The sequence below is a fragment of the Camelus bactrianus genome, chromosome 30, assembly GCF_048773025.1.
Source record: "Camelus bactrianus isolate YW-2024 breed Bactrian camel chromosome 30, ASM4877302v1, whole genome shotgun sequence".
NCBI classification, from domain to species: domain Eukaryota; kingdom Metazoa; phylum Chordata; class Mammalia; order Artiodactyla; family Camelidae; genus Camelus; species Camelus bactrianus.
In genome coordinates this window covers 13,727,948-13,754,111 of record NC_133568.1, presented here as the reverse complement: position 1 = coordinate 13,754,111, position 26,164 = coordinate 13,727,948, and the positions used below count along the sequence as shown (strand labels likewise).

Sequence of the window (26,164 nt, the reverse complement as noted above, 5' to 3'; positions counted from 1 at the left end):
ATTATTTATCTTCTCTGCGTTTACCTTCTAATTAAACTGGCCTTCCAAATACTGACTGACTCAAAGATTGAGCTCCGGAAATAATCAAGAGAAGCATCCAAATTTGTACTAGATACTCACCAGCTGTGACACCGTAAGCCTTACGTATCCTCTCTCAGCTTCAGTCTCCTAACGTGCAGGATGAGAATAAGGATAGTACTGTGGTGCTGCGAAGGTTTAATGAAATAATGCTTAAAAACACTCGAACTACGAGTAGCACCAACTGATGTTAGCTACTCGAGAGAAAATGCTACCCTGACCTAAATTTTCTTTTAAAGAGATTGTGTGTTGAAAATTAATAAACTGGCATTCTGATTTTTATATCATCGTTCTTCTCTATGACTCTATTTCTAAAGAAATGATGTATTTTCTGGACACTGATCATAATTCAATTAATAAATATGAGTAGAGTGCCTAGTGTGTCTGAGTATACGGCTAGGCACACATGATGATCAGGGTACAGGAGAGAGCAAATGTCTTGAGGTTTATAGTTTAAAGGGGAAGACAGAAAAAAAGGCAGTTGTAATATACTATAATAAATATTTTGATAGGTTTAATACAGAGCCTATTCTTTGAAAATCCAAGAAGTATGCTAGGAAGAAGTTTATGAAAGAATTGGCCCATCTAAACTTTAATAGTCCATTAAGTGCTTTGCACAGCTCTAGGTAGTTGATAAGTACCTAAAAATATTAGTGACTTAAACTTTATTCAAACTATCTGTGTTCATTATTTCTTTCACAACTGAAAATCTCTGAAGGTAGCACATTGCAAATTATGTAAGAGAATCTGACGATTAAACTTAATATTACAATTCATTTTTCTCCTTGATGCAATGGCAAAAGGTGATGCAGTCTCCACCACCAACTTTATCTTCAACATGCATACTTCCAGCTGAACTGATATATGGAAGCATGTCTTTTATTAAAGTTTTAAAAGTAGGTACCATACTAACAGCTTTTCAAAAGATGCTACATTCTAAAGATGTTACATCAACAGCATTTTCTAAAGTTGCTTTTTTCCCCCCGAAGATGCCCATTCGGGACAAAAGGGACAAACTATTATTCGTCTGCCCTGAAGAAGCCTGAGATACAATATGCAAAGGTGCCATAAGAAGTTATTTCAAAATGTGTATCTAGACCTTAACAGTAGAACACAATGTCTGTGAAGAACTTCCCATTATAAACCCTAGGTAAAAGTAATAAAAGAGACGAAAGAGATGGATTAATACTTTTCAGCCCTACTGTCATGGAGGCTCTCCAGTGTCCTTGAAATGTAATGGGCTCACCAGTGAATTCTGTTTGACATATTTGAAGCTTTTGCAATAATTATTGAAACAACAAGATAATCTGCCTAATCTTATTTTTAGAAAATGAAATAAATACTATTCAGATTTTCTGCATTTATGACTTTTTCAAAACAATTTGCAAGCCTAATGATTTGAATGACAATACTCAACATCTTTTAGAAAAAAGAGAAAACTATTTTAAATATTTTCAAAACAATCACTATTTCTCCAATTTTCTGCAAACCACAGAGTAGCTCCCTGCAAGTTAGTTACATTAATACCCCATAGAATTTCATCAGTCGAAGCTGTAAGGGTGCCATGGTAATGAGGGCATGAACTGGTTCTTGAAGAAGACCTGTTAATATACAAAACTCATCTTTATTCTTCACCACATAAAACGAGTTTCAATTCTACAGCCAAACCTCAAAATAATTTTTAACATGATAAAAATCAGGGTGTTGATACTTAAGAGTATATGCTGCTTCCGATCTGAACATTTAATGGGCTTTTAGCACCCAATTAAGATCCCTGGGTCGAAAAGAAAGGTGCCAATCAAGACAGTATTAGACCTAAGCCATTTATAATACACAGTCTCATCATAAAGGTAATTGTGTCAGGAGATTGTTCACAATCTGGAATAACCCACTTGTATCCACTCACTCAGTTATAAAAGACAGAAACAACAATTTTCCTTTTATGTTACTTGAGTGAGTTTTGCCTAACACAGCTGACCAGAGAGACTATGAAAATGGTTACTATTGGAATGAACTATAAAACATCGATTTAGAAAATTTGCTATGGAAGGTATGTGGCATGAGTACTCTTTAAAGGCCAAAACTGAAATTTGCTACTTAGAAGTACATGAAAGATTTTATAAGTAACTTCAGGACAATGATTGCATATATAAAGCATAGAGAAGTATCAAGGTACTTATTGAAATAATTTGAAACCCCCAAAAAACACAAAACATTTTGCCTGAAATATTCAAATTAATAAGGTCCCAAATTTCTGCTAGAGTCAAGATAACTAGGTCAACTGCCATTCTGATTATATTATGGAATTATGAATTCTCTTTTGGTTTGTGTCTAAAGAATATTTATTATTCTCTGAGTGATGATATAGATTTTCACTAATGAGTAATGTTCATATATAGCACACTAGGAATTTATCAGACTAATCCCAGAGACATTTCAACACTTACAGTGCATATCCTATGTGTCAGTCATAGTTCTAGCTACTAGAAATACAGTTTTGGGGGAGATGAGACCAAAAAAAACCACAAGGAAATCATGAAACCTTGGTAAGTGCTATGCTAGGATATGGCATATAACTGACTCATACACATGGGACAGTAACGACTCATCAAGGAAGGTATTCCTGGTAGAGTCTAAGGTGAATGATCGGAAAGAGCCAGTCAAGTAAAGTTCAAGGTGGAACGCTTCATGGGCAGAAGGAATAACTACTTCAAAGGCCCTATAGCAAGAATGAATCCGGTATTTGAAGAAACCAAAGAAGGTCATTGTGCTTGACCACAGAAGGAAAATGAAGATTGAAAGGGAGTTACTCAGTGGGAATGTAAAATGATGCAGTGCTCTGGAAACCAATATGGTGGCTCCTCAAAAACTCAAAAATACAATTACCATATGATCCAACAATTTCACTTCTGGGTATATTCTTGAAAGAACTGAAAGCAGGGATTCAAACAGGTATTTATATACTGTGTTCATAGCAACATTGTTCACAATAGCAAAAAAAAGTAGAAGCAACTCAATTATCCATGGATAAACTGTGCTCTATACATACAATGGAATAATTGTGGGCTTTAGAAAGAAACTTCTGACGCCTACTACAACATAGGTGAACCTTTAGGACATTATGGTAACTGAAGTAAGTCACTCACTAAAGGACAGAAATCGTATGATTCCATTTATATAGAACTTAAAGTAGTCAAATCAATAAAGACAAAGTAGAATGGGGATCACTAGGGGCTGGGAGGAGGAGGGTGGAAGGAGCCACTGTTTAATGGATACAGAGTTTAAATTTTGCAAGATTACAAGAGTTTTGCAGAAGGGTAGTAGTGATGGTTACACAATGGTGTGACTGTACTTACTGCCACTGAACTGCACACTTAAAAATGGTAAAAACGGTAAATTTTGTGTAATGTATATTTTAAAACAATGTTTCAAAAAATTAAAAAAAATAAGAGACCCTAAAAACATGTCCATATTTGTCTGCACGTCTATTGTGGGGATTAAGTATTTGGGGCCTTTGAGAGGTACAGTCAACAGAGCCATATGAGTGGCTGGGGAAAGAGGAGGCTCAGTGATAACTCAGAGATCCTTGGCTTAGGCAACTGGTAAATGATGCACTGAGCTGAGGAAAAGCAAGTGAATTCTTCAGTCATGTTAAATTTGAGATGCATATTAGTCAGACTTACGCAGCCATCAGAGAAGTGGGAGGGCCTGTAAGTCTGGGATTTGGGAGGAAGGCCATGGACAGATTTAGAGATGTGGAAGCCACCAGTATATAGAGGGTATTTAAAACAAATTCGTATGAATATGTGTGAAGATGTGTGTAAACAAATAATATATATATAAGATGATGTCAAATGAGTAAAATCACTCAAAACTCCCTAAAGTCTTCCCACAGCACATTGGAAATCCAGGTTCTTTACAATGGCCTAAAAGGTCATGTGTAATCTACCCCTTTCCCCACTTAGCTCTCTGTCCACATCTCCTACCACTTCCCCTGCTCACCTCACCCCAGTCATTCATGCCTAGCTGGATATTTACTGTCTCTCAAACATGACAGGCATGCTCTGGCCTCAGGACATTTGCACATGCTATACTCTCTGCCTGGGAAGCTCTCCTTCCGCTATGCCTTCCTCCCTGACCTTCTTCAGGTTTTGTTGTATTATTTCCAATTTCAGACTTCCCTGGCTACCATATTTAAAATTGTAATCTTTCTCTAACCTCTAATCTCTTAAACTAATAATCTCCTTTCATATTTTTCCCCATAGGATTTATTGTCACTTATTGTGCTAGTTCATGTGATTATTCTATTATTGTTTGTCTCATCTCCTTCTATAAATTCTAAATCCAGTACTTAGAATAGTTCCTGGCACGAAGTTCTCAAGAATGTGGGAACAAAGTCTACATATTCTATAATGTTCCATACAATTGTCATCATGTATAACTGTCATTAAAAATAAAATTATCACAATATTATACAACTCTCTCCATAAGATAAAAATGGTAGGGAAAAATGGAATAACATTTTTGTTATTTTGTTGTTGAAACAAGAAAAAAATATAGTTAATGTCATTTTCTCCTAGTGACCAGCAAGATTTGTCTCCTCTGACTCCTGCTAATGAAAATGATTGCTGCTGGGTACCATATGCTGCGATGGCACTGCCAAGTGGTGTCAGGCAGTTGGTTCTTTTGACAAATACTCACATATCGGTTCTCTATTTAGTGTGCTGCATTTTATAGGTCATTTTGTTAGCGTTTGGTTCCAGTCCGTAATAGCCTATATTTCTCTATGGAGAATTACATAAGGCAGTTGACAGACTCACAGGCGGTCTTTCCAGAAAGGTCTGATACATACTAATGTGTTCATTTCTATTGGCAGGGCCTGTTCTCAGCAACGGACATCATCTTCCATAAGGCACTCACCTCTATAAGCTTTGAATGTTATTTATTTGTTTATTGCAATGGGCAATCACTTGTATTCATTATTAAACTCCATCTTGGTTTTTTGTTTGTTTGTTTGTTTGTTTTTACAACTCTACTCCTACTGTTTTCTCAATATTAGCTTTTTAATGTATTTTAAAAATTTACATGCAGTGAATTCACTCAGCAGTACGCGGTTCATGGATCCGCCACGGCACAGAACAGTTTCACCTCCCTTGAAGTTTCCTCATGCTGCTCCCCCTCTGCAATCATTCCTTCCCACAATCCCTCAGTATTAATTCAAATAATGACTTTTACAATTTCATTTCTCTACAAATATATGCTCTTGGACTAATCTTACTTATTTGCAGCACTACATTTTTAAAAAACCACCTAGGTTTCTGTTCTTGTTCCTAATAATAATGAGTAAAATTTATGGAGATCTATTGGCCAGAAGCATTATACTCAGCATTTTAATAAATGTTTTATTATTTAACATTTCACATATAGATTGTGCTGTTAGCTATTCCATAAATTTTACATTATTTATCTCAATTTTTACTTTTTGAAGTTGAGAATTGTAATTTTAATTGTATTTTATCTTTTTGTTGAGTTTTAATACAAGTTTCCCTTCAATCTTAATTGTTTTAGGTCAAATAATCTTATTATTCCATTATATTACTTTATTTTCAGCTACTTTTGTTTGTCTAGTATTAATTTTACTCTATCACTGCTCCTAAAAAAATTAAGATGGATATAGATAGAAACAGAGCAGAATGGGGATTCTCAGGGGCTGGGAGGTGAGGGAAATGGGGAGATGCTGCTCAAATGGTACAAACTTCCAGTTATTAGATGGCTAAGTTCTGGGGGGTCTAATGTACAGCATGGTGACTATGCTTAATAGTACCATATTATATAATTGAAAGTTTCCAAGACAGCACATCAGTAAATGTTCTCACCACATATACACACAAAGAGGTAGTTCTGTGAGACGATGGATTTGGTAACTAATCTCACTGCAGCAATTGTCATATTGTATACATTATACACCTTAAAATTACACAATACTGTATGCCAACTATATCTCAATAGAGCTGGTGAATTTTTTTTTAAAAAGGCAAGACAAAATCAGGAAAAGAAAAAAAAAGAAAAAAGAAAAGGATGTAGACATTCAAGGGAAGCAGGTGAGTATACAGTCTTCTAAAAAGGGTGTTCTGACAGCTTTTTACTACATCACTGCTGCATTTGTAGGAGTCTCTGCATTGCTAATTTTTGCCAGCCAAGCTCCTCTGTTTTAGGGTAAAGGTTTAACTTTAAATTACATCCTTATTGATCGTGTATAACAATTCTAGCTGCTCACTTCAATTTTTTTTTTTAAAGCAGCACAAACTGATGTCTGAGTTCAATTTCCTGGACAATGCCTTGCTAAACTTCATCATAAATTCTCTCATATCCTTATGCAAGATATTTACATAAGAACTTTGGGGAATTCTAATGATTTTGTGTTTTCTTTTTAAGCTGAAATTTTCAGGCACAATATAAATATTTTAAAACTTCCCAGCTGTTAGTAATAGCAAACATGCTTTCAGGGAACCGTAAACAAACAGTGAAGTTTGGCTCTATAATTACTTTAACAAAACATCCTAATGAAAAGGGGGATCCATAGGGAACTGGAGTGTTTCTCCAAGTTACTGCTGACCTTCACACGGCTTAAGCCAAACAGAGAAGGCAAGAGAGACGACAGAAGTCACAGAAGGAAAGGGAATTTCTTTGATTGTTTTCAGTTCCCTGCACATACCACTGCTTCTGTTTAGCTGACTTGCAAGGTTCAGAGTTACCACCCTAACGACCCTTTGGAATTCATAAGGAGAGTCTAAAGAAAGGGGGAAAGAGACACAGCACTCACTGAAGAGGGCTAACACTGCGCTTCCTTCCAATGCAGATCTCTTCGGCTACAGCAAAGAACGTGTCTTTCCACGTGGTGCTCCAAAAAGATTGCTTCCTCCTTATTCATAAGCTTAAGGGAAATGAAAGCAATTCTAATGGAAATCTGACTTTCAAAATCCGACTTTGGAATGCTTAGGACTCAAGGTTCTCCAACGTTAGCCATGAAAGCTTTGGTGGAAGTCATTTAAATCTTATACTTTAAAGATTTACTTGAATAAGTTAAAATGGGATGAATACTTAAAACATCTTTCAATCTATGTATATATGTATTCTGTTCTATACAGACTAGGTTCTATATTATTTCTGTACTTATATATAGAAACAGAGCAAGCCATCAGGCTGAATGTTGTTTTGATGCCCCTGGTAACCACTCCTGAGCTTGTCCGTTTCTCCAACTATTAATTCCCATCAAGGGTTACACTTTTTCATATCTGAATGATGCAGTCAAAAGAAGAAAAACAGGAGGAAGGAAGAGGAATCCAAATCAGATTCAGGATGTAGCTGGGTGAAAGAGAGCATAGCTTAAGAAATTGAGAAATCCTTAGGACTGAGTATGTTTGGTCCTATTAATTTCTTACCGCAAGTAAAAACAACACCTACAAAGCAAGTGAAGCACGTCTTGTTCCACGTTTATGTAGTCAAATGCCCTGAAATGACTATCAGTTTCCATTATGTTGTGCAGGTGAACGAACAATCTCAAATCATGTACTATAACAGCACTATGTGCAAGAAATATGAACTGCACCAGCTTTCTTCTATTCACTTTTTATTTACCTTCTATCAGATGGCTAATGTGTGTATTACGGTCAAGGACAAGAACTGTCTAAGCAATTATAATCCAAATGAAGAAATGCTAGAGGGGGAAGGTAGAGCTCAGTGGCAGAGTGTGTGCTTAGCATGCATGTGGTCCTGGGTTCAATCCCCAGTGCCTCCATTCAATTTTTTGTTGTTGTTGTTTTTTAAAGAATTGGAAGAATGAGACCAGAGACAATATTTGAAATGTGTTGAAATGTGTTAAAATAATTGGCTGGTTAAGGAGTCACATTTGGATGAGTGAGGGTACATTCTGAACTAATAGTGGCAAAATAATTTTTCTCAAGGTGTTCGTTTTGAAGAATGTCTACGATGGTGTTTCCATCTTCCCTGTAATCCTAGCTGTCAGTCCCCTTTTCCTGGAGTTTCTAGTTTAAGTGCTCTTCGTTTTCATGGAGTCTTTCCAATAGTGCAGCCATTATCTGTTACTGCCTGAAGAGAGTTCTTCCTGTTTCTCTCACGTTTATACTCCCTGTTAACTCGGCACACTATGGGTTCTTAATCAATACTTAAATAAGGAAAAAAGTAAGGAAAAAGGCTGCATGCAGAAGAGGGATGGTACTAAGCTAAAAACATGGAAAGTTCAAACATCCAACTAAACATCATTTATTAAGACTCCGTTCATGAGCTCAGCATAGAGGTTCTTGATTAAAATCGATGTGTGCATTGGATTATATTCAGATCACATGGATATGAAAAGAATGCACTTAAATGAAGTTTTGTGCTATCCCAAGAGCTGTGCTTTTTACATTTTACTTCCACTTACAACGTGAGTCACTTAGCAAGAGGGGCTCATAAGTCAAGTGGAGAGCCTCATTCATCCTGGGTATTTTATGGGAACTTCGGCACCTACACTCCATTTATTTTCACTCCTTCCAGTAAGAGATTCAGTCTCTTAAGTTTGGGTAAATGATATGACCTCATTTCTCCAAATTTTTGCCTTGAATCACTGTCTTTTATCATCACTGGATCAGTTCAGGAGGGTCATGGAGGCTTTGCTTCGATAACCAGAACTGGACCCTGACTCACCAAACCTGGTCTTGGGTTTCAGCTCCACAGTTACCTGCAGACTCACTCGATCAAGTTAGTTTAATGTTCTTAGCTTAAGTCACTCTTCTTTGAAGTAAGGAGAATAATATATACCTCATATGCATAGTAGAGGGTGGAAAACACAAATGAATAAACTTTAAAAGTTATTTCCCAAGTAAAATAGAAACACGAAGTATTCATATGGCATGTCCTAAGCATCCTTTCATACTTTAGATAAGACAGATCACATCCTCATCCCTTCAGCCCAGCTCTCCTAGGCTCCCTCGGCCACCGACGGGCTCCCGGCTCTGGATGTCCGTTCATACTATTCCTCCTGCACTGAGGGCTCTCGTCTGGCCTGTTTGCATGCCTGCCTCCCTCACTTTCTCAAGGTCTGTGCTCACATTTTGCCTAATCAGAGAGAGATGCTCAACCCCTCCATATGAAATCATCCTTTCTGATCACCTGCTATCCCTTCCACCACGCTTCACTTTCTTCACATCATTTATCAGTATCTGTCTCTATCTCAGTAACAATCTAACTCTTCGAGAGTAGGGACTTTATTTACTGCTTTGCCTGTAGTACCTAAAATAGTGCCTGGTGTAAAAAGACTTTCAAGAAGAAATACACATTGATGACACAAATACTATTCTATTTGTCAGTTATTTATCTAGCCATCCTGAGTCATCACATGTTCAGTACACAAGTGTTTATTCTTTAAGCCACATTTCCTTGGTCTCAGTTTTGATGACGTAGCTTTAAGATTCCTGATCGTACCTTACTTCTTTTTTCAAGCATCTCTCATTTTTATGAATTTCTGCCTCCTTCAATTGTAACTCTAATCCCCTAGGGTAAATTTCTATTTTATTATTTAGACTTTTGTTCTGTCCATTACCTCTTTCTCTTGAATTTTCTTATTTCATCATGATACTTTTTCATTCAAGAAATATTTCTCATCTGATAATTTTGAAGATTTTGCTTATATTTAATGTATTGATATGTGACTTTCTACAAAGCTTAATATCTCATCCACAAGAGTTTCAGACAACTATCAATTGTCTGAAATTATAAGGCAGACTGTCCTTTATACAAATAAGGCAGACTATCCTTTATACAAAAAAGTTGTAACGTGCCAAATATTAATGACCATATCATAAGCAAGTCAAAAAAACACATTGCTGTTTTGCAGAAGCGTCATAAAAGAGTCAAAGAAGCTATGAAAAGTAATTATATTTTATGATTATGATCAGAAATTACAGCAATTCCTGTGAGGAAAATGGTTAAGGTCAATTATTCAAAATAAAAGAAAAAGAAAAAAATACCATTTCAAATTATTTTGAAAAAAAAAAAGTAATTTGTTATGAAGACCATAATTAATGCATATTTACGTGGCATCATTGAAGACTATATATTCATTCAGGGTTTTTTTTGTTTTTGTTTTGTATCTAAAGATACAGAAGAATAAATATCCCCAATGTTGAAATGCATCATTTTTTTTTTTAAGGGACCCTTTGAAGCTGCAGAAACAAAGAAGACAGAAATCAGAGTGACAATGATTGCAAAAAAGGCTTACCATCTAGATCATTCTCTGGAGTCTCTGCTGTGTACCAGTTGGAAGGTGGTCCAGTGCCATTGACTGTCATGGCTGACACTTGAAAACTGTACTGACTTCCTTTCTCCAGTCCTGTGAAAGAAATTTCCACAGAAGGAAAAAAAAAGGTACTGAATAAAAAGAATTTCTAGTGTGTTTCAAAAGTTTTTGTAAAATGTTAATAACAGTAGATGTGCTTTACATCCTTCGTGATTGTTGTGGTAATTATTGCTATTTTGGCCAAAAGGGTCAGGCTATCACAGCAAGAAATCAAATTATTTTCCAAATATTCTCATTTATTTTTTTTTCCAGTTTACAGAAATATATCCCTAAAAATAGCCTCAGGGTAAATGCAAAATATAAAATATGAATGATGAAGAAATAATCAAAAATCACAAGGATCATTTTTTCCTCACAGTCCAGAAGAAGCCTGACTATAAATCAAGAACAGCCAATCTGAAAATTTATGTTCCATCATTCACTCAAGGTCAGGGATTATGTTTTCTTTGAGCCAAGAAGGATAACATCCAAAGCCACTGCACTTCAGGAGAAAATACTAGGTCCTTGGTATCTTGAAAACTTCACAAGGCAAACTTAGTTCTGCCTCAGCTTCCATACGAGAGCATGAAGAAGGCGATAATCTGTGATAACCTGGACATACATCACTGTACACAGCGATGGCATCAGAGCTGATTTCAGAGTATGCAGAGAGTACAGGTAGACAAGAGAGACCCCGTGGATCATTAGTGTGATGTGTAGAAATTTTTAATGCAAATAACTTAACTAAATCTCAATGTAGCTCAGTAACATGACAAATTATTGTAAAACAAATGATACTTATCAAAAGACCATATGATTTTTGAGACATTGAGGGCTCCGTTTAAAGTGACAAGTTCTTAAACCTCAATCAAGGAGCTGAACAACATTGACAAAAATTAAAATATCATCTCTCTTTGTTTTTTCCATTAATTTGAAATGGCATAAACACTGGGCACCAAGGAAAATTCATAAATCAAATAAACTATGAGAGGAAGGATGCTTATATCAAGTACAAAGTTATGTACTTATATATTTTTGCACAAGAAGATAAATTAATCCTGGTACTGAGAAGAATTCTAAGTTACTACTAATAGGAGACGGTGTTTTAAGTGATGGTTAGAATAGACTTGTTAATGTCAAAGGGCAGTTGCCTTAAATAACTAGTACTATTAGAGAAGACAATTTCATAAAATCACCCACACAAAATGCTGTCCTCCTAAAAGGCTTCTAGTGAAAGCCTTTTCTTAATGGAGATTTTTTTCAGATTTTTTTTTTTGAACTTTTTTAATATGCCAAAAGTTGAACATATTTAACGTATACATTTTAATGAGTTTGGAAATACACACACACACACACACACACACAATTATATCACCACGATCAAAGTAATAAAGCTATCTTTCATCTCCAAGACTATTTTGTCCTCTTGCTTTTTTTGAAAAAAATAAAAGGTAAGAACGCTTGGCATGCGGTACCTTTTAAACAAGTGCAAGATCCAGTACTGTCACTATGTTGTACAGCACATCTCTAGAATTTATTCATTTTGTATAACCATCATTTTATGCCTACTGAACGACTTCCCATTCTCCCCTCCTCTTTTCCCCTAGTAACCACCACTCTCTTCTGTTTCTATGAGTCTGACTATTTTATATACCTCGCGTAAGTGGAATCATGCAGTATTTGTCCTTCTGTGACTTATTTCACTTCGGTATAACATCTCCCAGCCCGTCCATGTTGTTGCAAATAGAAAAACTGCTTTTTTTTTTTTTTAATTTTAAGGCTGAATAATATTCCACTGTATGTAATTACAACAATTTCTTTGTCCATTTGTCTGTCAGCGGACATATGTGCTGTTTCTCTACCCTGGCTATTGGGGATAATGCTGCAATGAACGTGGGGTGCAGCTCTCTCCTCGAGATCCTGGTTTCAGTTCTTTTGGGTGTATACCCCAAAGTGGTATTGCCGTCTCACTGGCGGTTCTATTTTTAACTTTTTGAGGACCCTCCATACTGTTCTCAGCACAGTATCTACTGTCAAAGTCGCTGTTACCCAGTTGTTACATATGTTAAAATTATGTTTAATATCAAGGATCTTTTACAGATTCATACAATAGCCAGAGTCACTCACAATAAAGTCAGACGACAACATGGTAGAGTACAGAGAGCACGTAACTAGGAATCAGAATGTCTGTGATCTAGTTGGAACCGTCCCCTTCACTAGTGGTGCATCTCAGCAACGTCATTCTTCAGACATCATTTGCTTCTTCTGTAAAACAGGGGCTTTGGATGACAGGAATTGTGTGGTTCCTGTACTGGTTGTCAGGGACCTACAGTTCACTCTTAACATGTGTGTGTGTGCGTGCATGTGCACGTGCGAGCACACACCTGGCTTCTTCTAAGTATAACTTTATTCTAAAAGAAGTATGGTAGATAGCAGTGCTTTTCTTAGCTGTAAGAAAGTTCTATTGTTGGAAGCAATTGGTCTTCTGCCTGTTTCTATCTCCAATAATAAGTGCCTTCAAACTCTAATTCTTCAATTCTATTTCTAGTTTATTAGAACTGCTGGTCAAGTGATGATTTTTTAGTCAAACAATATAATTTCCCTTTATTCCCCTAATGGTAACCTTGCTATAAAATTGCTGTGTTATTGTCTCAATTTTCAGTCCATAATATACCAATGGGTGTTTACCACTATGTTTATTCTTATATTGGCCATGAAGCCTAAGAAGACCCTTCAGTTCCAAACAAGCTCCTCTAAAGAGCATTCAAAAATTAAAAACAGCACTTTAAAATTCAGTTGACTTGGGTTCCCACAATAAAGCTGATAGCAGTGATTTAAAATCCTTTTATAACTGAATTGCTTTGTTATTGCAGATGTCTCATTATCCTAGTAAAAAAAAACACACACACAACAAAAAACACCTGTGTAACAGAAGATTGAAATATAAAATTTTTTGAGTCTCTACACCTGAATATTTATAGCATCCAAAGGAAGCATTCTAGCATTTCCAATTTTCCAACAGCCAAATCAATACAGCCATGTATTTTATGGACATTGAAAACATGGGGTCAAATCCTATACATTTGAAAATTCTGCAGATTCATATAGAAAATCAATTACTTCTGTTTACTTGAAGTGCATAAGTTACTAAACATACCCTGGGGACAACTCACAACCACAGGCAGTCTACCCTTGCTGCTCTGTAGCATTAAAGACATCTGCACAACATCTAGGAAGGCAACACACATGACTGAAGCTGGGACACAGAGCAAGGGAGAGGAGGGCAGAAGCCTTGCAAAGCTGGTTTTTCATGTTTTTCTATTCTCTGGTTCTTCTTAATTCTTTATGTCAAAGTAAAAATGGAGTCTGTGTGACTTTTTTGTAAAGTATCAGGTACAGTATTTAACTACTCAGATTATGTTTGCATCCCCAAATTAATTTTCTAACTACTGAAATAAAGAAGGAATAGCAATGAAAAAAGGTTTCAAATTTGGAGTTCAAATGGAATACCACTTAGCCATAAAAAAGAATGAAACAATGCATTTCCAGCAACAAAGATGGACCTAGAGAGATTGTTATATTAAGTGAAGGAAGCCAGAAAGAAAAAGAAACACATATGAGATCATTTATATGTGGAAACCAAAAAAATGACACAAAACAGAAAGAGACTCACAAACATTGAAAACAAACTTACGGTTACCAGGGAGGGAAGGGGATGGGGAGGGATAAATTGGGAGTTCTGATCTTGTAGCTACAAACTACTATATATAAAAATAGATAAACAACAAAGTCCTACTGTATAGCATGGGGAACTACTTCAATATCTTGTAACAGACTATAATGAAAAAGAATATAAAAAGGAATATATATATATATATGTATATACATACACACATATATAACTCAATCACTATGCTGTACACCAGAAACTAGCACAACACTATAAATCAACTATACTTCAATTAAAGTATATATAAATAAAAAATAAAACAAATTTGGGGTCTACATTCCTACAAATCTATAAAGATGGGAAGGGGCATTTGTGTACTATTTCAATAACAAACTAATTAATTCATCCTATTTCTTTGCCATTGACTTTGCTATGTGATATTAGCCGAGTGTGAAGATGGGCTGTCCCTATGCTGATTAGAAGTGCTAACTGTCACATATATTTTAGATGAATAAAGGTGTAGGACTGAATTATTTACTTTTGGCTAAATAAAGTTTATTAGAGGATATAATTCAAAATGATTGTCCCTGAGAGGAAAAGTAATAAAAGGAATTTGGAATGAGTAGAACACTGTATACTTGGAATAGACAAATATAACCTTTCTTGGAAATGTGGTCTTAACAGATATAAATTAGTTTAGGATCTGAGATGAAATCATCCTGGGTGACTTTGGAGTCTACATCCAATGAATGATGTCCTTAGAAGGAGAGAGGGCATGGAGACACACAGAGGAAGTGATGCAAAGATGGAGGCAGAGATCTGAGAGATACAACCCCCAGAGCTTAGGAGACAAGCATGGGACAACTTTTCTCTCAGAACCTCCAGAAGGAACCAGACACCTTGATTTCAGATTCCTGGTTTCTCCTGAACTGGAAAAACAAAATGCTATTGTTTTAAGCTGCCACATTTTTGGTCACTTCTTACGACCCTTCAAGGACTAATACAGCATCTTTGCTAGTGGAAAGGCTAACGCTTGCTGCTCTATATAGTTATTGTTTCAAATGATTTTATGTCTTGTAGAGAGAAAATCCCAAGAGTCTGTATATTTAGGGAGTCAGAATCTTGGTTTGATATTATGGAGCTGAATGTGTTAAATTCCATTTGCCACAAAACCCATAAACACTAAACAATTCACATCAGTAAGTTCTTTTGGCCATGTGGCTACCACTCCTCATTTATTTTCTTGACCAGCCCCTTCTTAGCTGTTCAATGGGCATAGAGTTAGAGTTAGTAGTAAGAAATTGTGAATTTTGGTAACCAAAAATTATAATATGACATTGGAGTCTTAACATTTTATTTGATTTTCACTTTACCTATGCAATTAAAAATACATATTTAATTGTTTCAAAAGTAAGCAATAATCACCATTAATATTTTGGTATTTAGAATATATTATTCTAAATATTTTCTTATCAATTCTTTTTGTTCTTGTTGTTATTTATAAATACAGACTCCTGTAATACTGATTTAAAACTGAATTACTCACTTAACATGTTTTTAATATTTAACATGCAATTTAGTATGTTTATATTACAATATTTTCAATGGATATACAGTATTCCATATATGATTATGTATGAATTTTCTAGGTAACTGCCTATAGTTAGATACTTAAAGAGTCTTTGTTTCTTTTTATTTGCTATTAAAGCAACAGTGCAATGAAAATGTTTATAGTTAAAAACTTTGCAAAAAATATGTCTGCATATTAGAATAAATGCCTAGAACTTGGAAACTTGAATCATACGTTTATGAATACACATACACACACACATATACATCTGTATATAACATTTATTTCCATATTGATCTCCAAAAAGATTCTAGAAACTTTTTGTCCCATAAGTAATATATGAGAGTTCATGTTTCTCTCATACACTTTCCAAAACAGTGTAGCATCATTCATTTTTATCTTTATTACTTTAATCAAAGAAAAATGCTAACTCACTTTGTTTTAATTTCCATTTCTCTGCTAATGAGATTGAACAATTTATTATGCTTTTTGGCCATTTATAGTTCTGTAAATTGAATATCCAGTTATTAGTTTCTTTACTGGAATGCTCATATTTTAACTAATTATTTTATTTTAAGAAAAGAGGTTCATTTTATGTTTTTAGTATTTTTCATTTGAGAAGGAAAAACAACCATAAAAAAGTTTCAGGGATTCCAATACTTATATCTATTAAAATATAAGCCTTGGATTAAATTATTCTTAGTGCTTCATCTTCTATTCAAATATTAAATCTTAGGAATTGTACTAAAATTTTTTCTGCAAGATTTAAAAATTTTGGTTATTTCATTTAAACTATGTACATGTTGCATCAAATATTCCAATGAGCACATATGCCTCACTTCAATTATTTTTATCTTCCCATCACTTTATCAGGGAAGAAGGCATAAGCTCTTGGCTTTTCTTAAGCTTTTAAAATGGTATGGTATAGTGTCATAACATTGTCTCAGATTCGACAATACCTGCCTAGAAGATTTTGTCCAAATATAAAACAAATAATGTGATTTTAGGCAATCTGTTTTGGATACGCCCTCACCATCACATTAACATTTTATAGGCATAAGAGGCAAAAATACATTGGGGAAAAAACAAATTTCTATCAAGTCTCATACTGTTAGCTGAGCAAGTAGCTTAAATTGTATGTGTATTTTATGATTTCAAACAGAAATTGACCAAGTACTTGATATAGAGAAAGTAATTAATGAGTTACTTTCCTTTTTTTTTTTCATTTGTGATGATAGTTTCCTCTACCCATTATCTGTAAGTTATGAGTCTAAGCTTGCATGTTGTCATGGACCCAGTTTACATGCCATGACACATATGCTCAACTGGATGCACCAATCCTCATCATGAGCCACTGCTACAGGTTTTGCTTCCCAAACCCTCAGCAACAGTTCATGCTCCTCTTGGTGCTTTACGGCCGGGAGTGCTGCCGCTACCCTGGACCTAGCCCTCACCATGTACAGTGCTGATGGGCAAGGAGAGAAGTCCATGTTTGCACACTTACCAGAAGTGCTGGCTCACCAGCAGTTGTCTGGAGGTACAGAAAACTTAACAACCTGTTGGTGGACGACTTGTTTTGATCAATGATAGACAAGAGAGAAACTGCTCACATTTCTTACCCAGCCACTCACTCTGAGACACAGTAGTTCATGCAGCTTCTCTCGTGTTACCCACCGGCCAAGGCCAAGCAAGCTCTGGGTTTGTTCTAAACTTGTGGCCAATTCATTAATATGCCATCATTATTTGATTTCTTTTCCTCTTTGGCTCACTTCCTTTGTTCCCTAACTCTTTTTTTTTTTTTTAATTGAGGTATAGTTGACTTACAATGTTGTGTTAATTTCTGGTGTATGGCATAGTAACTTGGTTATACATACACACATATATATATATATATATTCTTTTTCATGATAGGTTACTATAAGCTATTGAATATCGTTCTCTGTGCTATATAGTACACCTTGTTGTTTACTCATCTTGTATGTAGTAGCTCTGTATCTGCTAATGCCAAACTCCTAATTTAAACCCCTCTTTCCCTTTTAGTAATCATTAGTTTGTTTTCTGTGCTGTCTTGTTCCCTCACTCTTGCTTTCCTGGGCTTACACTCTAAAGGCATTAACTTGAAAGCCTGCCTCAGTCTGTTTACCATGGGTTAATAGTTCCAAGAGTTCAAGGAAATGTATGATTATTTCTTATAAAATTAAAAAAAAATTCTCTAAATACTGCACAGAACCTGGATCCAGTTTTCAGAGAGAAATCTGACCCTCTATGAGCTCTACCGATATTCTACATAAGTAAAATTTACTTTCATATTTATGGAAAGTAGATTAAGTGTTCTTTTTATTCTCCAAACTAACCGTCTCTCATTTTCCAACCTCATCCTCACTGCTGAAGATTGGCGTAGGGGCACACAAAGTGATTTAAACTTACAAGCATTTGATTACATGACTTTTAAAAGTTATTAAACAGTTAAAAGTTACTTGACAACAAAAACTGTCAAATAACTTTTTGATTTTGATTGTTGAGTCAGCAATACTACGAAACTAATATAGATAAAAATTCAAAGGTATATTAATTAAGGTGATGATCCAGAAGCAAAATCCATAGCGAAAGCAATACAGGGAACATCAAATTAGAAACATAAAAGCTATTCATGTTCAGACCAGTAAATGTCACCTACCAGGAAAAAAAAGGAATGTTCCTCTGGAGTGAGAGTATATTTTTATTGCTAAAGCATTTAACACTTCCAAGCCTACACCATGTGAACACTGACCTGTGAACAGGTACCAGAGGTTGTTTGGCTCCAGTGTTTCCATCTCGCCCCTACGGGTCGTCTTTCTGTGTCGAATTTTATAGCCGGTAATAAATCCATTTTGTGTTCCTGGTGGAGGGGGCAGCCAGCTTACTTTGATACTCTGTAAAATAACAGATGTAAATTAAATCTTTGGAGAAAGGAAGGACAACAGGATGGGGTCAAGGAATTGATCTGAACCTAAGAGCAAATAAAACAGATGTAAGAAGTGTTAGGGACTGACCCTTAAAACCAGATTAAATCCATTCTTACAAGTTGACAGTATTCCTATTGTCTGATTTTGACAAAAACACACAATTCATTTGATTGGTTACATGCCATCATCTCTCCTTTGCAAATGCCACCAAAATGAAGGTAAAATATTCTAAATAGTTTAAACCCATAAGGAAACAGAGAAAATAGGAATCTAGTGGATGAGAGATGTCAACAAATTTTTAGGAGGCGCAAATTGAGGAAAGTGTTGTGACTGAGCCAAAGGGGAAAGATGAAACCTAAATACCTCCTTAAGAGATATTAATGAAAACAAGGTGATCAGCATAAAAAAAAAAATTCAGGTAAGACTAGAAAGTGTTGCTTCCTAAATATCTTAGAAGGCAGGACGAAGGCATGGTTTTCAGACAGAAGATGGGTGGAAAGTCCTACCACACTCAGTAAAACGAGTGCTAACCCTCCCTGACCTTGCAGTAGCTGGGAGCTTCATTCCTGAGAAGCCACAGATTCAGAGATACCAGGCACGGAAGAGAATAAGGATGAGAGCAATGACATAAGACACCCAAGTCTTCTTCCTTCATCAGATACCTGTAACAACGGCAACCAGGTGCACACTTTCCAGACAGAACGTCAGGTAATTGTTCTCTACACGAGATTAAAAGTTTTGCCCTAGAGAAATTAACGGCCACATCCTTGATCAATTCTGCAACAGTGAGGCCCCCATTTAACAACTCTGACACACACACTAGAATTTGCATTTGGTAATAATCCTTTTAGTACTTCATTTTTATGTAAACTGGTAATTTAAGACTATTAAACATCAAAAAAGAAAGCGTTTAGCATAAAATACAGAGAAAAAATAGCTAAGGGTAAAATGGCACTTGAAGGAAACAGCGCTAGTGCATAGAGCAGGAAAACAATCCAAAAAGCTGTCATTAACACCTTAATAAGCTAAGAGAAGACACTGCATCCATGAGAAGGATAAAAATACAAGAATGAGAGATTTTTAAAAGCTATGACAACTGCAACTTGGTTGCACACATTAAATATTTAAGAGATAAACTGGAAGATAAATTAATAGAAATCTTCCAAAATTCTGAGGTGGGGTGGAGACAATTACAGGAATTTGGAGAGAAAAGATAAGAAATTAGTTGTTTAGTCCATAATTTTCAATACCTAATTAGTAAGATGAGAGAATGAGAAAGAAGGAAAAATAAAAGGCAGAATTCAGCAAAAATAAAACAAACCAAAACAAAAAGCAAAAAGAAACCTTCCTCCCCAATAAAAGCCTTGCTGACCTGGGAAGATCTGAGGTGGTATTCTGAAAGAGATTAATGAATATCTAACATAATAAACTAAAAAATGACCACATTAAATTGTATTACTATGAAACACTAGAGCCTCATGTGGTAGGGAGGATCTGAAAGCTTCCAGAATGAAGGAAAAAAAGGTCATATAAAAAATGATTAGGAGTAAGAATAGCATCAGATTTCTCAACAGTAACTTCTGAAGTTAGAAGACAACATTTAAACCTAGAATTTGATGTCTAGCCAAATAAATTATGATGTCAAAGAAAATATAACACAAGTATAAGAATATATGCTTGCATAAGTACAAGTATAGGGATATTTCAGATATAAATCATCTCAAAGATATCTATGTTTCATTTATCAGGAGGCTAGTAAGGGTATGCTCCAGGAAAATGAGAGTGCAAACTGAGAAAGGAGAAGATTTGAAATGCAACAGAGAATTCAAAATAGAATGAGAGATATGGCGTCTCGGGAAGACAGTGGGGAAAACTGCAATATAAGATCGGATTTGACAAGACCTCAGACCTGAAAGAGTACATTCTGTATAAATCCACTGATTATTCAATAGTAACATAAATCAGAAAGGTAGTTGCCTATGGAAACTGCACTGGAGGATGGATTGGGTATGGGTTTAAGAAGGCTGTCTGGAGTAATAAAATGTTCTGCATTTTAGTGCATGTTTGTTATGTGGATGGATACAATTGTCAGACTATATTGTTATGGGCTGGATTTCCCCCCTCTCCACCAACTCCCAATTCATATGTTGATATCCTAATTCCCTGTAATTCAGAATGTCACTGTATTTGGAGATAGGATCTTAAAAGAGGTAATTAATGTTAGATGGGGTCATTAGTGTAAGCCCGGATTCAATATGACTGGTGAAAGAGGAAATTAGGAAAGAGGAAATTAGGAAAGAGACACACTGAGGAAGACTATGTGAAGACGCTGGAAGAAGACAGCCATCTGTAAGTCAAGGAGAGAGGACTCAGAAGAAATGACTCTGCCATCACTTTGATCTTGGCCTTCTAGCCTTCAGTACCATGAGACAATGAGTACCTGTTATCTAAGCCACCTAGTCGGTGGAATTGGTTATGGTAGTCGTAACAAACTAATACAACAGAACCAAACACTTAAGATTTGTGCAGTTCACTTTAATTAATTACACATCAACCAAAGAAGAAGGAATAGAAGGAAAATGAGGAAGAGGAAGAGGAGGAGGAGGAAGAGAGAAAGAAGTGGACTGGGGAAGAGAAATGAAGACGGAATTGTGCCAGAGTGTTAAATCCTGATATAGAAATAAATCAGGAAATGGTAACTACAGCTGGTGAATTACATTAGAGAATTAAGGGACACGAAAAGCACATCACTGAGAAACACAAAGACACACGCCAGAAAAGAAGTAACAGCTAAAGGCGATGACATGGGAGTCTGAAGGGAATGGGAGCAGGCTTTGAGGAGGGGCAGGGAAGAGTCTACTGGTTTTGTCATGAGCCTAACTGGTACTATTTTACTTTTAAAAACTAATGTGCATGTAATAATCTGGTGAAATTTTGAATTAATTTTTAAAATAAACACAAATCTGTTCTTTTGAGAAAAACGGAGAAACAAATGACCATCAGAAGGAGGCTGAACACAACGTCAAGGAGTGGATTTCTGAGCCCTTGGCCCGCAACCCCAGAACCCCTCTGGCATCATTTCAATTATGTGGGGATAGCAGAGGCACAGCAGTATCTCCCAGGGAGACGGGAGTTTGAGACCCTTCTTCCAGATCTGCTACAAACTGGCTAGCTCTCTACAAATGATCAATTTCCAGTAAAATGACTTTAAGAATCATTTAAAGTCACCGTTACTCGCTCAGCACTTAAAAAAATTTCAAAGAACTTGCTAACTATGGCCAATTCTCATCATCTGCAGTACTTAAATTTCTAGAAAGGTACTGCAAACACTGAATTCGGGAATATTGTAATATTACTTCCAGGAAAAATATAGGTTTAGGTTCTTTTGAGAACCTAACAATATTTTTGTCAACTCATCAGTATGTAACCTTGTTTTCTACACGTTCCTGTTTAAAGACACCTTATTTAATATCATCGATGATTGATTAACATTGAACTCATGGCCAACAGCCTTGCAATGCATGTCTGAATGAAGCTCATCTAACACGTGTATTTTCACCTTGTAGCACATTGCAGCCCTCTTGCACTGAGGAACACGAGATGGCACTTCAGCACTATACATGGGACCATTTTAAACTGCAAAATCACCAACGGAAAGCAAAAACTATGCAAAAAAAAAAAAGTGGCATTTATTTGACCACAAAAGGGACACTTGGTTACAATATGAGAAATGAAATAAGAAGACAGTGCTTCTCCTTGTTCAGCCTCTGCTGGGAACATGTGCTCCTGGGCACTGCTTTGTATGTGGGCAGGTCTGCAAACGACTGTAAAGACACTCTGGGTATCAATTTCGGGTTACAGATAAATTTTAACAGGTAAATGAATTTGCAAAAATATATTCTACAAGTAATAAGGACCAAATACAATTACACAACCAACATATTTAAGTATTTTTAGAGGAACTTAGCTACTAAATAAAACTAATCTGATTATTTAAATTGTTAGAATATACTTGAAAGAATAGGACACTACTTAAATCATTTACTTCACCCTCACTGCCCTTTAAATGTGGAAAACTAACTGCCACTCTTATTAATACTTGTTAAACACTTTTTTGGCACCTCCTCTAGACCTGGAAATGATCTAAGCACCCTGTATATCTACATGAGTTATGTGGTTTATCCCAAAATAACCCAACGAGTTAAGGTCTGTTGTACACCCTCTGTACAGTCATGTAAACTGGGACACAGAATGGTGAAGGAACTTGAAACTACGCTGCAGTATGTGAGCGAGGCAGGATCTAGACTGAGGTAATTCCAGTTTCAAGCTGGCATCCTTTACTATTTAACATTTCCTCCCATGGGAGTTCCAGAGGCTGAAAGTCTAATTCATTCAGTTATTATTTATTCAAAACATATTAAGTACATCTCTGCTGTGTTACAAGCACTATCTTTGGGACTATGGAAACACCCAAACAGATTATTTATAATGAAAACAAAGTGCTAAATGCTAGAATAGATAGTCCCAGAAAATACAACAGAAATATAACAGAGGCAGAGATTAATTCTGTGGTCAAGAAAGACTTTAGAAGGAGCCCACCCTTCCAGAGTGAGTGGGACTTCACAGAAGGAATAGAAGAGATAGTTTAGACAGAGTGAATACCAAGAGCAAGTTCAAAGTATCATGACAATGTAGACCTTTTTCCAGTAAAGATCAAGTAACCGCTTAGTGGCTAGAGCAAATGGGACATAGAAGACAATGTAATAAGAAAGCAGATTGGAAAAAAAAAATCAGTATTCTAGCCCATGCTAAGGAAACACATGGTTAGATCTATGTGCTCATTAAAAGCATTTGGCTGAGTTCTTTGGGAGACAAACTAAAGAACAGAGTAACAATATATTGTCCTCAGCACCCAGAGAAAGGGTAGCCCTAAACATGCACGCAATCACCCACCTCGTCTTCCCCTTTCACACACACATACGTGCACAAGCGTGGACATATTCTCCGCTCTCAAGTGCTTTAGACACTCGCAAAGAAAACCAGATTTGATGAATAGTCCTACCTTTCGTTTATGCCCCACTACTCATCTAATTTTATTTCACAGTGCTTCAAGACAGTCACGGTAGATTTCATCACCATTTTGCAATTTTATAAGGGAGGTAACTGAGGCACAGATTTAAATGAATGGGCAGAAGTCGCCTTGCATCGTCACTGAAAGACTATCTGACTGTAGAGTCTAATGTCCATCTTATTATTTCAGACTAAAATACACAATCATGGAGCCTCTACTTGGAAATTCAACTCACTTAAATTCTCCTACAAAATATTCTTGAAAGGAATAAAGCTGAATTTAAATAATTAGTTTTTAATGTATCCAATAGACCTTCCATAAGTAGCCCTTGGGTAATCAAGAAGGTCATTTTCTAAGGACTGCAAGCTTGCTTTTTAAAGACAAAATGAAATTCAAATAGAAAATGAAAAAGAAAAAAGAAAAAACAAAAAACAAACAAACAAAAAATGAAGATATAAAACCTTAGACCAAGAGGTAAAACCTTATGAGTTTAAGTTAATGCTTTGCTATGGCTTTGCTGAGCGATCTGTCACAGTCTTATAAATGACCTACATCTTAATGCACATATTGAAAAAAGAGAATAATTATGCTTAGTATGTCTACCAAATGATTCTAAGTCACTTGATGAGCCTGGCAATTTTAATTATACTAATGATTACATGAACAATACTTAATTTTTGACAGATACTAATTTTTCTTTATCATATTTAAGGATTTTCAGTGATTGCATAAATTATTCCCCCATGACCAATACCTTAATATCAATGCCTGGCAGCAATTAATTAATAGAATCAGTTATGTGCTCTACACACCAGGAGGTGAAGCCCTCAATGGTTATTATTCATTTTTGGAAGTAATTTCATCATTTTTATTCATCTTCATATGTGGATAGCAGCTAAGTTTATTAGCATCTTTAACGCTTTCTCACTGATTTCAAGCAAGCAGCAGCAGGTTGCAAAGATCAAATTCTTTCTGTGTAGGTTCTTCTGTGGGTGATATGGCTGGTGTCCCAGATTATATTATATTGGGAAGTGAGGTGGAAGTGCTCAGTAACTTTTTTATTCAGTGGTATCGTGCATCCTCTTTTCTATATGAGACCTGTCAGTGCTCAGTAGCTCAGATTTCACTGTCCATCCCCTCACCAAGCCACCTAAAGCTGTCACAACCCAGTCTCCACGGGCAAGCCTGGTAATGGTTTTTATTAAAAGTATTTAACACGTGACCTCTGACTTCTGAAAAATCAATCCTAGTAGCTGTCACTTGACTTTTGGTCCTTTCATTACTTGAGTGGGAGGAATTAATCCTTTTCACTGGTGCAGTGTTCCATCTTGAATTGAGGATTAATTTCACATTTTTTTTCCAGATTTAGAAAATAAAAAGAAGAGCTGAAAAACTTAGCATCTCCAAACCCCTCCATCCCCTCTGGTTACCACGACAGTGAATCTGTTCACAGATGAGCATGGTGGAGAGCAGTTAGTCTTACTGGTTTAAAAAAAGGATCTTGTTGGCCATTATTTCCAAATTGTCTGAGATAAATAACCCTGTACAATTCGGTGATGTGCTATTATCCTCCTTATGGCCTGCATTAATCCACTCCTTTATTCTTCCTTCATTTGAGATGCACACAAATATGAGAACAAACAAAAAAAAATTGATAAGCCCGCCAATCCAGCCCCAATTTTTTTTTAAAACTGCATTTCATAAACTTTGTTTTCAGTTCCACGTATCCCACTGCACACTGATAGCTTCCCTTACTCTCTCTAGAGTGAATTGCAGGGGAAGACCAGCCTCCGTCCAAACACATAGAGTTACTGTAGTAGAGAGTCTTTTTAAAAACGGTTTTATCTGGATAGCATTCCCATTAAAGGGAACTGGAGGGCACCATTTGAAAGAAGATCTTTGTAGCAAATAAGAATGGCGTGGCTGAAACATAGCAGAAATCTAAGAATCCTGAAACTTACTTGAAAGTCAGTTTTAGACTCTGTCCCTTATTTTTGTTCTGTATTTCTGGGAACTTGTTGAATCTCACGTGAAGTTTCTTGAAGAAAGAAATATGCTTTCAGTACTCATGAGGCTCTGCAGATTTTATTAAAGAAAGCCCCTCAGCACTTCTTAAAAAAAACCTGCTGTTACTGTATCCTCCATCCATCCCCGTACTTACATTCCCTCTGCCACTGCGCTAATTCAGAACGTAATTTATCAACGCCCAGAATATAGCCCTAGCTAGGTTAACTGATCCCCCTGCCTCCCGTGCCACCCTGCTCACACCCAGGTTAGTCACCTTCTTTATCAGAGAATGAGCCACTTAAGCTCTTTGAGCCCAAGTTTTCTCATCTGCATTATAAACTAATAACAGTACCTATCTCAAAGGATTGTGGTGTGGATTAAAGAAGACAGTGGGAACATGCTTAGAGGTTACATCCAGGTGCCAGTGCACAATAATTATGCAGTAAATTGTAAACACCTTAAGAGAGGAAAGGAAAAGAGAGAGCTA

The 26,164-nt window shown here is 36.1% G+C and overlaps 1 protein-coding gene across 3 annotated transcripts in view; it reads right to left on the bottom strand.

Annotated features, from left to right (window-relative positions):
* Positions 1 to 26,164, bottom strand: part of DCC (DCC netrin 1 receptor) — a 985,342-nt gene that overhangs the window by 163,367 nt on the left and 795,811 nt on the right. For all 3 annotated transcript variants that reach the window (XM_010961349.3, XM_045521525.2, XM_074355181.1), the window contains exons 13-14: positions 18,425 to 18,566; positions 10,358 to 10,468 (exon numbers count right to left, since the gene is read on the bottom strand). In XM_010961349.3, the coding sequence (XP_010959651.2) occupies positions 10,358 to 10,468; positions 18,425 to 18,566 (253 nt within the window). The remainder of the gene's footprint in view (positions 1 to 10,357; positions 10,469 to 18,424; positions 18,567 to 26,164) is intronic.